This window comes from Schistocerca gregaria, chromosome 1 (assembly GCF_023897955.1).
Source record: "Schistocerca gregaria isolate iqSchGreg1 chromosome 1, iqSchGreg1.2, whole genome shotgun sequence".
Taxonomy (NCBI): Eukaryota; Metazoa; Arthropoda; class Insecta; order Orthoptera; family Acrididae; genus Schistocerca; species Schistocerca gregaria.
This window is the reverse complement of record NC_064920.1, coordinates 692681756-692695934: the sequence shown is the minus strand read 5'-3', so window position 1 is coordinate 692695934 and position 14179 is coordinate 692681756. Positions and strand designations below refer to the sequence as shown.

At 38.4% G+C, this 14179-nt stretch overlaps 1 protein-coding gene across 3 annotated transcripts in view; it reads right to left on the bottom strand.

Moving 5' to 3' along the window:
- LOC126364849 (chromatin target of PRMT1 protein-like) overlaps positions 1 to 14179 on the bottom strand; it is a 43376-nt gene that overhangs the window by 20214 nt on the left and 8983 nt on the right. For all 3 annotated transcript variants that reach the window (XM_050008092.1, XM_050008093.1, XM_050008091.1), the window contains exons 3-4: positions 5932 to 6082; positions 5627 to 5759 (exon numbers count right to left, since the gene is read on the bottom strand). In XM_050008092.1, coding sequence (XP_049864049.1) covers positions 5627 to 5759; positions 5932 to 6082 — 284 coding nt within the window. The remainder of the gene's footprint in view (positions 1 to 5626; positions 5760 to 5931; positions 6083 to 14179) is intronic.

Here is a 14179-nt window from a genome sequence, read left to right as displayed (position 1 = left end):
CTTCGGCAGTTCTGTTCATGTATAAGTGGGAATTTAAAGTAGACTGGGACGAGAGTGAGAATCTGTATCGAGGAGGGACGCGTGCCAAGGTAATCAATGCAGTTGTGCAAACCGCTGTGCCAAGATGGCTTAGTGGCTAGTGCACCTGTCTTGTAAGTAGAAGAAGAATGGGAAGCTTTGAGAGATGAAATAGTGAAGGCAGCAGAGGATCAAGTAGGTAAAAAGATGAGAGGTACTAGAAATCCTTGGGTTACAGAACAGATACTGAATTTAACTGATGAAAGAAGAAAATATAAAAATGCAGTAAATGAAGCAGGCGAAAGGGAATACAAACGCCTCAAATATGAGAATGACAGGAAGTGAAATATGGCTATGCAAGGATGGCTAGAAGACAAATCTAAGGATCCAGAAGCACGTGTCACTACAGGTATTATAGATACTGCCTACAGGAAAATGAAAGAGAGTTTTGGAGAAAAGAGAACCACCAACTGTATGAATATCAAGAGCTCAGATGGAAAACCAGTCCTAAGCAAAGAAAGGAAAGCAGGAAGGGGGAAGGAGTATGTAGTGAGGGGGGTGGGGTCTATACAAGGGCGATATACCTGAGGGCAATATGATGAAAATGGAAGAGAATGTAGAGGAAGATGAAATGGGAGATATGATACTGCATGAAGAATTTGACAGAGCACTGAAAGACCTAAGTGGAAACAAGGCCCTGGAAATAGACAACATTCCATTAGAACTACTGATAGCCTTGGGAGAGCCAGCCATGACAAAACTCTTCAATCTGGTGAGCAAGAGGTATGAAACAGGCGAAATACTGTCAGACTTCAAGGAGAATGTAATAATTCCAATCCCTAATAAAGCAGATGTTGACAGGTGTGAAACTTACCTAAGTATCAATTTAGTAAGTCATGATTGCAAAATACAAACACGAATTCTTTACAAACAAATGGAAAAACTGGTACAAGCCGACCCCTGAGAATATCAGTTTGCATTCAGTAGAAATATTGAAACCCGCAAGACTTATCTTAGAAGATAGGTTAAGGAAAGGCAAACCTATGTTTCTAGCATTTGTAGACTTGGAAAAAGCTTTTGAAAATGTTGACTGGAAACTCTCTTTCAAATTACGAAGGTGGTAGGTGTAAAATACAGGGAGCAAAAAGCTATTTACAACTTGTATGCAAACCAAATGGTAGTTATAAGAGTCAAGGGGCGTAAAAGGGAAGCAGTGACTCAGAAGGAAGTTGAGACAGTGTTGTAGCATATCCCCAACGTAATTCAATATGTATACTGAGCAAGCTATGAAGGAAACAAAAGAAAAATTTGGAGAAGGAATTAAAATCCATGGAAAAGAAGAGGTGTGCCAGTGATATTGTAATTCTGTTACAGAGTAAAGGACTTGGGAGAGTAGCTGATTGGAATGGACAGTGTCTTGGAAGGAGGATATAAGATGAACGTCAACAAAAGCAAAATGAGGATAATGGAAAGTAGTTGTTTTCAGTCCTGAGACTGGTTTGATGCAGCTCTCCATGCTACTCTATCCTGTGCAAGCTTCTTCATCTCCCAGTACCTACTGCAACCTACATCCTTCAGAATCTACTTAGTGTACTCATCTCTCGGTCTCCCTCTACGATTTTTACCCTCCATGCTGCCCTCCAATGCTAAATTTGTGATTCCTTGATGCCTCAAAACATGTCCTACCAACCGATCCCTTCTTCTAGTCAAGTTGTGCCACAAACTTCTCTTCTCCCCAATCCTATTCCATACCTCCTCATTAGTTACGTGATCTATCCACCTTATCTTCAGAATTCTTCTGTAGCACCACATTTCGAAAGCTTCTATTCTCTTCTTGTCCAAACTAGTTATCGTCCATGTTTCACTTCCATACATGGCTACACTCCAAACAAATACTTTCAGAAACGGCTTCCTGACACATAAATCTATATTCGATGTTAACAAATTTCTCTTCTTCAGAAACGCGTTCCTTGCCATTGCCAGTCTACATTTTATATCCTCTCTACTTCGACCATCATCAGTTATTTTACTTCCTAAATAGCAAAACTCCTTTACTACTTTAAGTGTCTCATTTCCTAATCTAATTCCCTCAGCATCACCACATTTAATTTGACTACATTCCATTATCCTCGTTTTGCTTCTGTTGATGTTCATCTTAAATCCTCCTTTCAAGACACTGTCCATTCCGTTCAACTGCTCCTCGAAGTCCTTTGCCGTCTCTGACAGAATTACAATGTCATCGGCGAACCTCAAAGTTTTTACTTCTTCTCCATGAATTTTAATACCTACTCCAAATTTTTCTTTTGTTTCCGTTACTGTTTGCTCAATATACAGATTGAATAACATCGGTGAGAGGCTATAACCCAGTCTTACTCCCTTCCCAACCACTGCTTCCCTTCCATGTTCCTCAACTCTAATAACTGCCATCTGGTTTCTGTACAAATTGTAAATAGCCTTGTGCTCCCTGTATTTTACCCCTGCCACCTTCAGAATTTGAAAGAGAGTATTCCAGTCAACATTGTCAAAAGCTTTCTCTAAGTCTACAAATGCTACAAACATAGGTTTGCCTTTTCTTAATCTTTCTTCTAAGATATGTCATAAGGTCAGTATTGCCTCACGTGATCCAACATTTCTACGGAATCCAAACTGATCCTCCCCGAGGTCCACATCTACCAGTTTTTCCATTCGTCTGTAAAGAATTCGCGTTAGTATTTTGCAGCTGTGACTTATTAAACTGATAGTTCGGTAATTTTCACATCTGTCAGCACCTGTTTTCTTTGGGATTGGAATTATTATATTCTTCTTGAAGTCTGAGGGTATTTCGCATGTCTCATACATCTTGCTCACCAGCTGGTAGAGATTTGTCATGACTGGCTCTCCCAAGGCCGTCAGTAGTTCTAATGGAATGTTGTCTACTCCGGGGACCTTGTTTCGAATCAGGTCTTTCAGTGCTCTGTCAAACTCTTCACGCAGTATCGTATCTCCCATTTCGTCTTCATCTACATCCTCTTCCATTTCCATAATATTGTCCTCAAGTACATCGCCCTTGTATAAACCTTCTATATACTCCTTCCACCTTTCTGCCTTTCCTTCTTTGCTTAGAACTGGGTTGCCATCTGAGCTTTTAATATTCATACACGTGGTTCTCTTCTCTCCAAAGGTCTCTTTAATTTTCCTGTAGGCAGTATCTATCTTACCCGTAGTGAGATAAGCTTCTACATCCTTACATTTGTCCTCTAGCCATCCCTGCTTAGCCATTTTGCACTTCCTGTCTATCTCATTTTTTAGACGTTTGTATTCCTTTTTGCCTGCTTCATTTACTGCATTTTTATATTTTCTCCTTTCATCAATTAAATTCAATATTTCTTCTGTTACCCAAGGATTTCTAGCAGCCCTCGTCTTTTTACCTACTAGGTCCTCTGCTGCCTTCACAACTTCAACCCTCAAAGCTCCCATTCTTCTTCCACTGTATTTCTTTCCCCCATTCCTGTCAATTGTTCCCTTATGCTCTCCCTGAATCTCTGTACAACCTCTGGTTCTTTCAGTTTATCCAGGTCCCATCTCCTTAAATTCCCACCTTTTTGCAGTTTCTTCAGTTTTAATCTACAGGTCATAACCAATAGATTGTGGTCAGAGTCCACATCTGCCCCTGGAAATGTCTTACAACTTAAAACCTGCTTCCTAAATCTCTGTCTTACCATTATATAATCTATCTGATACCTTTTAGTATCTCCAGGGTTCTTCCACGTATACAACCTTCTTTCATGATTCTTAAACCAAGTGTTAGCTATGATTAAGTTGTGCTCTGTGCAAAATTCTACTAGGCGGCTTTCTCTTTCATTTCTTAGCCCCAATCCATATTCACCTACTATGTTTCCTTCTCTCCCTTTTCCTACACTCGAATTCCAGTCACCCATTACTATTAAATTTTCGTCTCTCTTCACTATCTGAATAATTTCTTTTATTTCATCGTACATTACTTCAATTTCTTCGTCATCTGCAAAGCTAGTTGGCATATAAACTTGAACTACTGTAGTAGGTGTGGGCTTCGTATCTATCTTGGCCACAATAATGCGTTCACTATGCTGTTTGTAATAGCTTACCCGCATTCCTATTTTCCTATTCATTATTAAACCTACTCCTGCATTACCTCTATTTGATTTTGTGTTTATAACCCTATATTCACCTGACCAAAAGTCTTGTTCCTCCTGCCATCGAACTTCACTAATTCCCACTATATCTAACTTTAACCTATCCATTTCCCTTTTTAAATTTTCTAACCTACCTGCCCGATTAAGGGATCCGACATTCCACGCTCCGATCCATAGAACGTCAGTTTTCTTTCTCCTGATAACGACATCCTCTTGAGTAGTCCCCGCCCGGAGATCCGAATGAGGGACTATTTTACCTCCGGAATATTTTACCCAAGAGGACGTCATCATCATTTAATCATACAGTAAAGCTGCATGTCCTCGGGAGAAATTATGGCTGTAGTTTCCTCTTGCTTTCAGCCATTCGCAGTACCAGCACAGCAAGGCCGTTTTGGTTAATGTTGCAAGGCCAGATCAGTCAGTCATCCAGACTGTTGCCCCTGCAACAACTAAAAAGGCTGCTGCCCCTCTTCAGGAACCACACGTTTGTCTGGCCTCTCAACAGATACCCCTCTGTTGTGGTTGCACCTACACCCATCTGTATGGCTGAGGCACGCAAGCCTCCCCACCAACGGCAAGGTCCATGGTTCATGGGGGGGAATGGAAAGTAGGCAAATTAAATCAGGTGATGTGGAGGAAATCACAATATGAAATGAGACACTTGAAGTAGTAAATGAGTTTTGCTATTTGGGGAGCAAAATAACTGGCGATGGTTGAAATAGATAGGATATATAATGTAGACTGGCTATGGGAAGGAAAGTGTTTCTGAAGAAGAGAAATTTGTTAAACTGAGTAAAGATTTAAGTGTCAGGATGTCTTTTCTGAAAGTATTCATATGAAGTGCACCAATGTAAGGAAGTGAAACATGGACGATAAACAGTTTAGGCAAGAAGAGAATAGAAGCTTTTGAAATGTGGTGCTACAGAATAATGCTGAAGATTTGATATGTAGATCATGAAATTAATGAGGAGGTACTGAAAGAACTAGGGAGAAGAGGAATCTGTGGCACAACTTGATTACAGGAAGGGACTGATTGGTAGGACACATTCTGAGGCATCAAGGGACCAATTTAGTATTGGAGGGAGGTGTGGATGATAAAATCATAGAGGGAAACCAAGAGATGAATACACTAAGCAGATTCAGAAGGATGTAGGTTGCAGTAGTTATGCAGAGATGAAGAGGGTTGCATGGGACAGAGTAGCATGAAGAGCTGCATGAAACCAGTTTCTGGACTGAGGAGCACAGCAATAACACCTCAATTGAAGGTGTCATTCAATGAACTAGTAGCACATGTGCAGTGTAACTTGACACTTCTTGCAGAGATTGCAGGAACTGGAGGAATGAATAGGTAGAATCACTTGCATTTACTTTCAGCACATGCCACATGCAGTACCAAGTTGAAGAACGTGTAAAATATAGTGTTCCAAATGTGGACCAACACACAAAACATTAATTACCTCTTCCTCTTGGCATTCCACGGGAACGACTTCTTGCCCTCATACGACCTCCACGATATGATACATTTAATGTCAATCGATCCTTAATGCTGGTGTTTCCCAAGCGCTGACCAAGACGTTGCCGCATGCTCCTCTGTAAAATTTATGTAAACATTTGTAAGACTTCACGTAAACACATTGGTCATTTGTTAGATTAATTCCAGACAGTAAAAATAAAATGATAACTGAAAATAGGCCAAGATTTTGAAACCACATTAACTGGCAACAGAGAAGGATTATGCTATAAAATAAAAGTTTTTTCCTACCTTTTTCAATTTAAGAGCTGCCACAACAGCTGGACGACGTTCCATCTGCTGCACAAGTCTGCGATTCTTCACCGATGCTTGGTGCTGAAGCACTGCATTTTCTCGAATATTTCGAATTGCATTCTCTCGGTTTCTCCTCAGGTATGTAAAGCTGTGCCATTAAGAAAGGACCCACATCTAAATAAATGGGGCTTACTGTGTGCTCTGTGTGTTAAATTCAGCCATTTAAATGCATCCAAAGTGCCTTTTTATGTTAGTTCACACTGCTTTATCACTTTCTTGACATAAGCTGCTGATGCCCCAATAATGATAAAAACTGCTGCCAGTTTGTTTCAGAGCCTTATTTCGGTGACCCTTTCAATTTTGCTTAGAGTCTTAACATTGTGTAAGGGCAGTCTTTGTTTCATTTTGTTAACAGCGATGAAAACTGGATATTTAATGACTAACTGAAAACTTAAGTTAATATCCTTATACGCAGTTCACAGCTAAAGAGAAAAAGTGACAATTATGGAAAAAAAATTAGGATCCTGTTCACAAATCCCACTTTCTAAAGCAATTATGCCTTTGCCCATACTTCACTCCTGCTTCTGCATGAGTGCTTTATTACAAAATTGGAAATACATGATTGAGCAGATTGGATATGGCCATTTCAATCAAAAATCTGCTTGGTAAATATTAATATTATCCTCATTTTCCAATACACATGGCCAGTAATATGCTGAAATCAGACCTTCCTTTTTTCAAGGATGGCTGATCTGAACTGAATTGCACTGTCAAAACACTTTATTTAAATATCAGAACAACATACAGTACAATACATCAATGCTTAAAGTTACAGCAGTCTTGTTATACAAAGTCACCTTTCATATTTTGAACTTTCCACCATTGTATATTTGGCACACCAGCATTACTGTACTGTTTCTTTCTTTTTTGCTGCGAGCTGACGTAAATGTACACAGAAAAGTGTTAACGACCTCAACTTTTATGAAATTGCTTCCATTTATTTTCTTGGAAGGTGGCTTTGTTTCCACTAATAGAATCCATTGCACTTTTCTTTTCTTTTCCTGTTGAAGTACCTTTGGCTAATCTTATCACCACTGGATATAATTTTTACAGCAGGCACAGCTTTACATATTCACCACCTTCATTGTTAGACAGTGCTTCAGTTCATTTAGCAGTAGCTTTTGACTGGCAGCCAATTTATTACAACAAGTCTGGCATCGCATCATATCTCATCTTTTGCTTCACAATGTAGTACATAAAAGGTCTCTGAAAAGCTGTCTGTAACAACTGCAGCATTCGAAAAAATTCATAAAGTGCCTAGAAAAAGTATGGTATCTCAAGTGTTTTGGAATAACATCTTCCATTCCCATATTGCCTCTACATAAATAGGGAACACAGTACTGAAACTGCAATGAAAAACAGACATTTTAATTGTTTTTATTGATAACATAACACCGTCTGTTTTAAAGTATTTTCTGAGAACACTATAGAACTCTATATAAACATATATGCAAAAAAAATTCCTTTATATTTTTTCAAAAATGCACATGAAATCACTGAATGTGATGAAGTAAATATCTGTATCTAAGGCCAATTAAAACTTAAGATACATTTTTGTCAAATGAATTTCACTTACAGCACACACCTGGATAAAGGAAATTAAGCTATTGAAGAAAAATAGAATGTGTGTGTGCGCAGAGACCAAACAACTAATTTAGCAAATAAACAGACAAAATTTAACACTTCCAGAGCAGAACACACATTGCATATACATTCATGCTCAACTGAATTAACAAACTGCTGTTGTCTTTGAGCACACTTGAGGGATGGGATGGCTTGGCATTTCACATGAGTGGGATCTTGCGAGATCTTGCACTGACAATCTACACAATAGCTCACTGCAAAACGAACAAGGCATGTGACATCCATGCATTTGAATGCAGATTTCAGCTAAATCGAGGGTGTCCGAAGCATAGCACCTCCAAGGTCATGGTGTCACCAAGGTTCTCCAATATCACCGCATAAAGAGTGTGCTTAAGTACTTTAATGTAAGAAACATCTGATTGGACACGCAAAGAATGGAAAAAGGGTTGGTCAGACCAATGAGTATCAGTGCACATTAGTACACCCTGACAGAATGGTACAGGAATGTCACAAGCCACAAGAAGCAAGGCATCTTCCTTGCCGTCAGGGAACTGTTCAGGGCAGTTAGTGAAGGTATTCTCACACTGTTCACCAAAAGCATAACACAGACAACATATACATAGTGTATGAGAATGCACCACCTTATCATTCTTGAACCGTGCAAGAAATGGACTGTGAAACACTAAGAACATGATGAGCTTGTGTGGTCCCTATGTCACTACACACAATTTGTTTGAGTCCAAGAGCCCATACTGAGATAGATATGTATGACTTTGATTAAGATTTCAGGTAGTTCTGAGTTGTGGGTTAACGGTCATAGAGCAGGGTGGGTCCACAACACTTTACAGTGTCTTAAGCCATACTATTACGAGTCACAAAAGTTGCAAGCTTCTACTAAGGTGCTGGGTAATTCATCTGATCATGAATATACACTCCAATTCTAACATTGAAGTTCGTAAGTTGCCAAGATCTTTCTCACAGTGCTTGTATTTACCTTAAGACTCAGGAGTTTGAAAACTTTCTTCCCCATTTCTGTCTTATAATGTTACTTTCAGAATAAGATTTTCACTCTGCAGTAGAGTGTGCACTGCTGATATGAAACTTTCTGGCAGATTAAAACTGTGTGCCAGATCAAGACTCGAACTCAGAACCTTTGCCTTTCGCGGGCAAGTGCTCTACCAACTAAGCTATCCAAGCACGACTCAAAAACTGTCCTCACAGCTCCATTTCTGCCAGTACTTCCGATTCCTACTTTTCAAACTTCTCAGAAGCTCTTCTGCAAGGTTTTGAAGTTTCATATCAGCACACACTCTGCAGCAGAGTGAAAATCTCATTCTGGAAATATCTGCCAAGCTGTGGCTAAGCCATGTCTCCGCAATACCCTTTCTTCCAGGAGTGCTAGTTCTGCAAGGTTTCAGAAAAGCTTCTGTGAAGTTTGGAAGATAGGAAGCAAGGTACTGGCAGAACTGAAGCTGTGAGAATGGGTTGTGAGTTGAGCTTGGGTAGCTCAGTTCTTAGAGCACTTGCCCAGGCAAAGGTGCCGAGTTCGAGTCCCGGTCCAGGATACAGTTTTAATCTGCCAGGAAGTTTCAATGTTAGTTCCAATTTTTATTAGTAATTACTGTCTTCTTTTGACACTGGCCTGTCTTGCTAGGCAAATTTTTGCTTGCTTTGGTTTGTTTCTGGATATATGAGGAAAGCTGTTGTTCATTATGGATGTTCTTTTCCCCAAAAAATGATTATTGAGAAAGTTTGTACTACAGTCAATAAACAAATCTTTCCCTTATTATATGACACATACTTGAATAATTATGGCACCAATGGAACTCCAAACCTGAAGCTGTGATTGTTACTAATTTTGCAAGAACTTGTTCCATACTCTGAAGTATACATTTGCTTGCATAATGTCAGAGAAAATGTTTCGTAGTGACCAACATGATTTGCATCAAACATGGAAATTAGTACCCCCCCCCCTTTTTTTCCAAATCAACCAATTTTTATTTCCTGCATACCACTGTCTGAAACCTATGTTGGAATAATTCATACCAGCAATTATACTATCAATACAAGTGAATGTTACTTATAAATTTTAAATTATGAATTTATGAAGCAAAATTTGGAGGGCTCATGAGAGGAGGAAAATGAGGGGAGGGGGTGGGGGGGTTGATGTCTGCATTTCAGCTATATAGGTCTAGTTAAAATTGTGGTACTGTTTTTTATGGATGTGTGTGGTGTGTTTGGTTTCACTGTTTTCTTTCTACCTCAACCAAAATATATTATTCCAACTGTGTGTATTTTGCATTTTTTTTTTTATTCGGTGTATTCTATATAAATTCATCTGTGCCTTTTTTTTTTAATATGATGATGTTTTGCAAGGGCATGTCTGGTATATCTGTCTTCCTTTGAGATACATACGTCAAGTGAAATATTTGATTGCCTATTGTGAGTTTTTAAGATTCTTCTGTTTGGTTTATTCTACAGAAATCTGTGTGCGCTATTCTCAGATTCTGTTATTGTTCTGTGGGGACATGTCCCGTATCACTGTCTTTGTTTAAACTATAGAGGTCAAGTAAAATACTCAATTCCAATTGTATGTTTTTCCTTTTTCCTTTGATTGGTTCATCCTCAAAGAATTCATGTACATGATTTTTGGATTATATAGTTGCTTTGCAAAGACGTTAGTTTTATTCTCCTTTGTTTTACTTTATCCCCACCCAAAAATCCCCCATTTCCCACAGTTGTCCAATAGATTGCATTTCATTGGGTAATTGAAATATTTCACACGTTTTTTATGGTTATTTGAGACTAATGACTTCTACCGTTGTCGCCATCTTGAAGGATGTGATACAATTGTTATTAAAAGTTCTCTATGGTTGTCTTAGTAACTCATGTAAACTATGCTATTTACCTGAAATATGAAGCCATGGGTCAAAGCAGATTAACCAACAAAGCAAAATTCATCGTGGATGTTGTTGATAAATTCTTCACTGTTGAGAGCTTCAAATGAAAAGTGTCATCTAAACATTTCAAAAAATTTAATGTTTATCTGTTTGAGAAATACTGACAACTCCACCTATTGACATCATAAGCCCAAAAATGGCCAAACTGAGATGATATTCACTAGAATTGTTACTTCACTATTCTTCTCCTGTATGTTAATTGTATCTCTAGCACCATAAGTTAAGCAGCAATAGCAATCTTCGGAATATCATAAGTCACCGAAGGAACTTATTCACTGGTGCTAAGTTATTTTATGTTATGTTGTTTTCCTGGGAGAATGGCAACACAATTCAAGTCATAACCATAGTTCCGAAGTTTGTACAGGGAAACTTTACTGTTTACAAGTGCATGATGTTTATTTTCCTTGCTATGGAGTTAGGAGCACTGTCATCTAGTGTTGCTTGTAGCTAATAATATTAACAAAGCCTGGCTGTCATTCCAACCTACGCTGACTGAAATGTCATAACAAGTTAATCCTAGAAAACAGAGAGAATATTTTTAAACGGTTTTGGCAGAGGGGAGATCACAACAGACAGCACACCCAAGACACGTGTAAGGATCTGGAAAACCAGCTGAAGAAGGAAGCTCATGCTTCCAGAGCTTATTTATTAACACTTAAGGAAAATACCACTGTAACAGACTACATGCAGCTTGCTATATTTGTGTGGGCTATTGATTCAGAACTACAGGTTTTCCAGGAGCTATTAGATGTTATACCTTTGGACTACATAACCACATGTCGTAAAATGTTTGGAATGGCGTTTGAATCTGTTGAAAATATGTTTCCCATGGGACACAACCTGTTCTGTGACAGGTTGAGCACCTCAGATAGCTGACAGTCGGCAAGGTTTTGTGTGTTGTATGAAAGCAAAAATCAAGATAAATTTGCGAAATACATATCAAATATATATTGTTTTATCCATCAGAAAGCCCTCTGCACAGGAAGTGCACAATATAGCAACAACCTGAAGGTCACTGTAGAATGTGTGAATTCCGTAAGGTATCACGATGTCAATCATCATCAGTTACAGGTATTTTTGCTATCTGGAAGCAGTATACAGTGACACACATCATTATGCAGTATAAGGGTTTAGTAGAGCATAGTTCTCCACATATTTTTTTGCAGTTCATTAGAAAACCATCCTATATACAGAAATGAAACAGGAGGTGCTTTCGGGGATCGCTTTTTGCATAAACACTTTCAGGCAAATTTTGTTCACCAGTTTTGCTTTCTTTTTCCTTTTTTTTTACCCAGTTAAATGCACATGATTTCTTGTAGGACAAAAATGGAATACAAGTTAAATTACGTAGGTAAAAAGAAAGCAGTAGTAAAAATGGGTTTTATTTTCTTTTCAGGTCACAAACAATGGAGAGAGGGAGAGAAATGACCTGAGAGAGGTGAGACTTACCATCTGTTGGGATTAAGAAGGACTCAATAGAGAGTACATCAGCTGTCGAGTGACATCTTAGGGCGACTGAGAAAAACTCAGCAGCGCCAATGAATTTTAAAAAATCTGCAGCATAGATTTAACTATAAAAAACAATAATTATCTTGGAAATGGCAATACATTAATTTCTTATTCTTCAGAACGCTCTTGTTCTCTTGGACAAAGAAATAAAATGTGATGTCTCTTGTGACAAGGTTTTGTTGACAAGTTTTAAGGAGAGAGCACTGAGCATTGAAGAAATTGTGGGAAAATGCAAATAACGAATGAATCCTAATTAAGTGGAATGATAAAATAGAATCCAAGTAAACTTTACTTTCATTTCATTAATTTGACTGAAAACAGTTTCTTTTCCCGTAAAACTTGAGTTACAGCCTTTAGCTTAAAGAAAAATCAGTAAAAGAGAGTTTTGTTGGTGATGTAAGTAAACTATAGTGAATCAGAATCCCATTGCATTGAAGTGGGATCAACTATAGTTTTGTTTTCAGAAAGAAGCGCAGCACGAGGTTTATTTACCAATTAGGTGAACTGAAAAGCCATTAACAAAGAATAATTCACATTTTAGCTGTTGGCATAATATTTTCCTGTGTCATTACAGCAAGGTGTTAGCTCTAGCCTCCCAGTGGGTAATGTGAGTAGGCAACAACATTTTTCAAAGAATTTGGAAATATATATTTCCCTGCAACCTACAGACTGTAGCTTACCACACTACAAAGCTGCCACTGCAATTGTGAAATCAAAACACCAAGTATCCAGTGACATCTCTGAGTCTTTAATTTCTCACACATTACATTACAATAGCAAATCCTCTTTATTTACTTATGTTGGATACACGTCTTTGCTCACTACCCTAGCAACTGAAACTGAATATACAGTACTCAATGTACTATTTTGTTCACTTAACAGACAAAGTTCGATAAATGCAGTAATTCTGTGCACTAGCAATGCAGACAGCACTTAGTGACAACAAATGAACAGGGAACTGACTTTTCTCCTTGATATTACAGCACACTCAAGTCTGTCACTTCAAGGAAAGTATCTTGTTTACTCTTAACATGTATGAGAAAACCAAAGTATTTGTTAGTCAAACTCAGTCCATTTGAACGGCGATTTGCTACAGGAAACCTTTCAAAAGCTTTTCATCGCTATGATTACCTTCACCCCTCTTGTTTCGCAGCTTATCAACAAAATACTGTTTAACTCTGAAGTCATTTGACACAAGGTTTAAGGACCTGCACAGCCTTAAAAGAAAAAAAGGAAAAAAGGAAAAGAAAAAAAATAACATTTCGTTTAGCACATCATTTTCCACTGCACCACATACTGTGCCTTCAGAAATGCAATTAGAACTGACTCATTTGCAAAACTGCATTCTGCTCAATGACAGTACTTACAACATAACGAATTTGTTAAGACAGTATCATGACATTCATGCAAAAGAGTTTCTGAAACTTCACAGGAAGCACATAAAATTACATAAATGTTTAGCTCAAAAAATTGTTGTTAAAAACTGCAGAAAGATCCCAGCTCCATGACCCAGCACCGAAGATCGTTCTGCGTACTGCAGCAGCAAGGAGCCTCACTATCAATATTTTGACTCTTGTAATGACAAAAAGATTCCTGTTTCAGAAACCCAATAAAATATCAGTATTTTTCAGTTGAACTGAATATTTCTGTTGAACACATCTCACTACAGTGTATCTTCTTGCTCATGGTCTTCTTACTACCCGGTTTTGTGATATGCATGGTGTTAACTATTCATATGCAACTCATTTGCAGCGGCTGCCCGACTGTCCGCATGCGAGCCATTTGCATGTCACTGCTTGGCTGGGCACACACGCATGCCACTATCAGCCAGTGGGCACACATGATGAAACACCCTAACAAAATGTGTCTGAAAGCAAATAATTGCTATATGTAGTGATTACAACACGTATCTTGGCGAGAATAGTGGCAAAGAGCCTTCATGAAACTACTAAGCAGCTATGGACCATTATAGCAAAGCAACACAACCATAAATTTAAGTAGTTTAACTACAAGACTAGAATGGTCGAATCAATGCTTGCAGATCACAGTACAATGATCATTGAGATATACAGCAAGTAAACAACATATTCCTACCTTGCTTTCAACTTGCAAAACAAAGTTGTGATACAGTC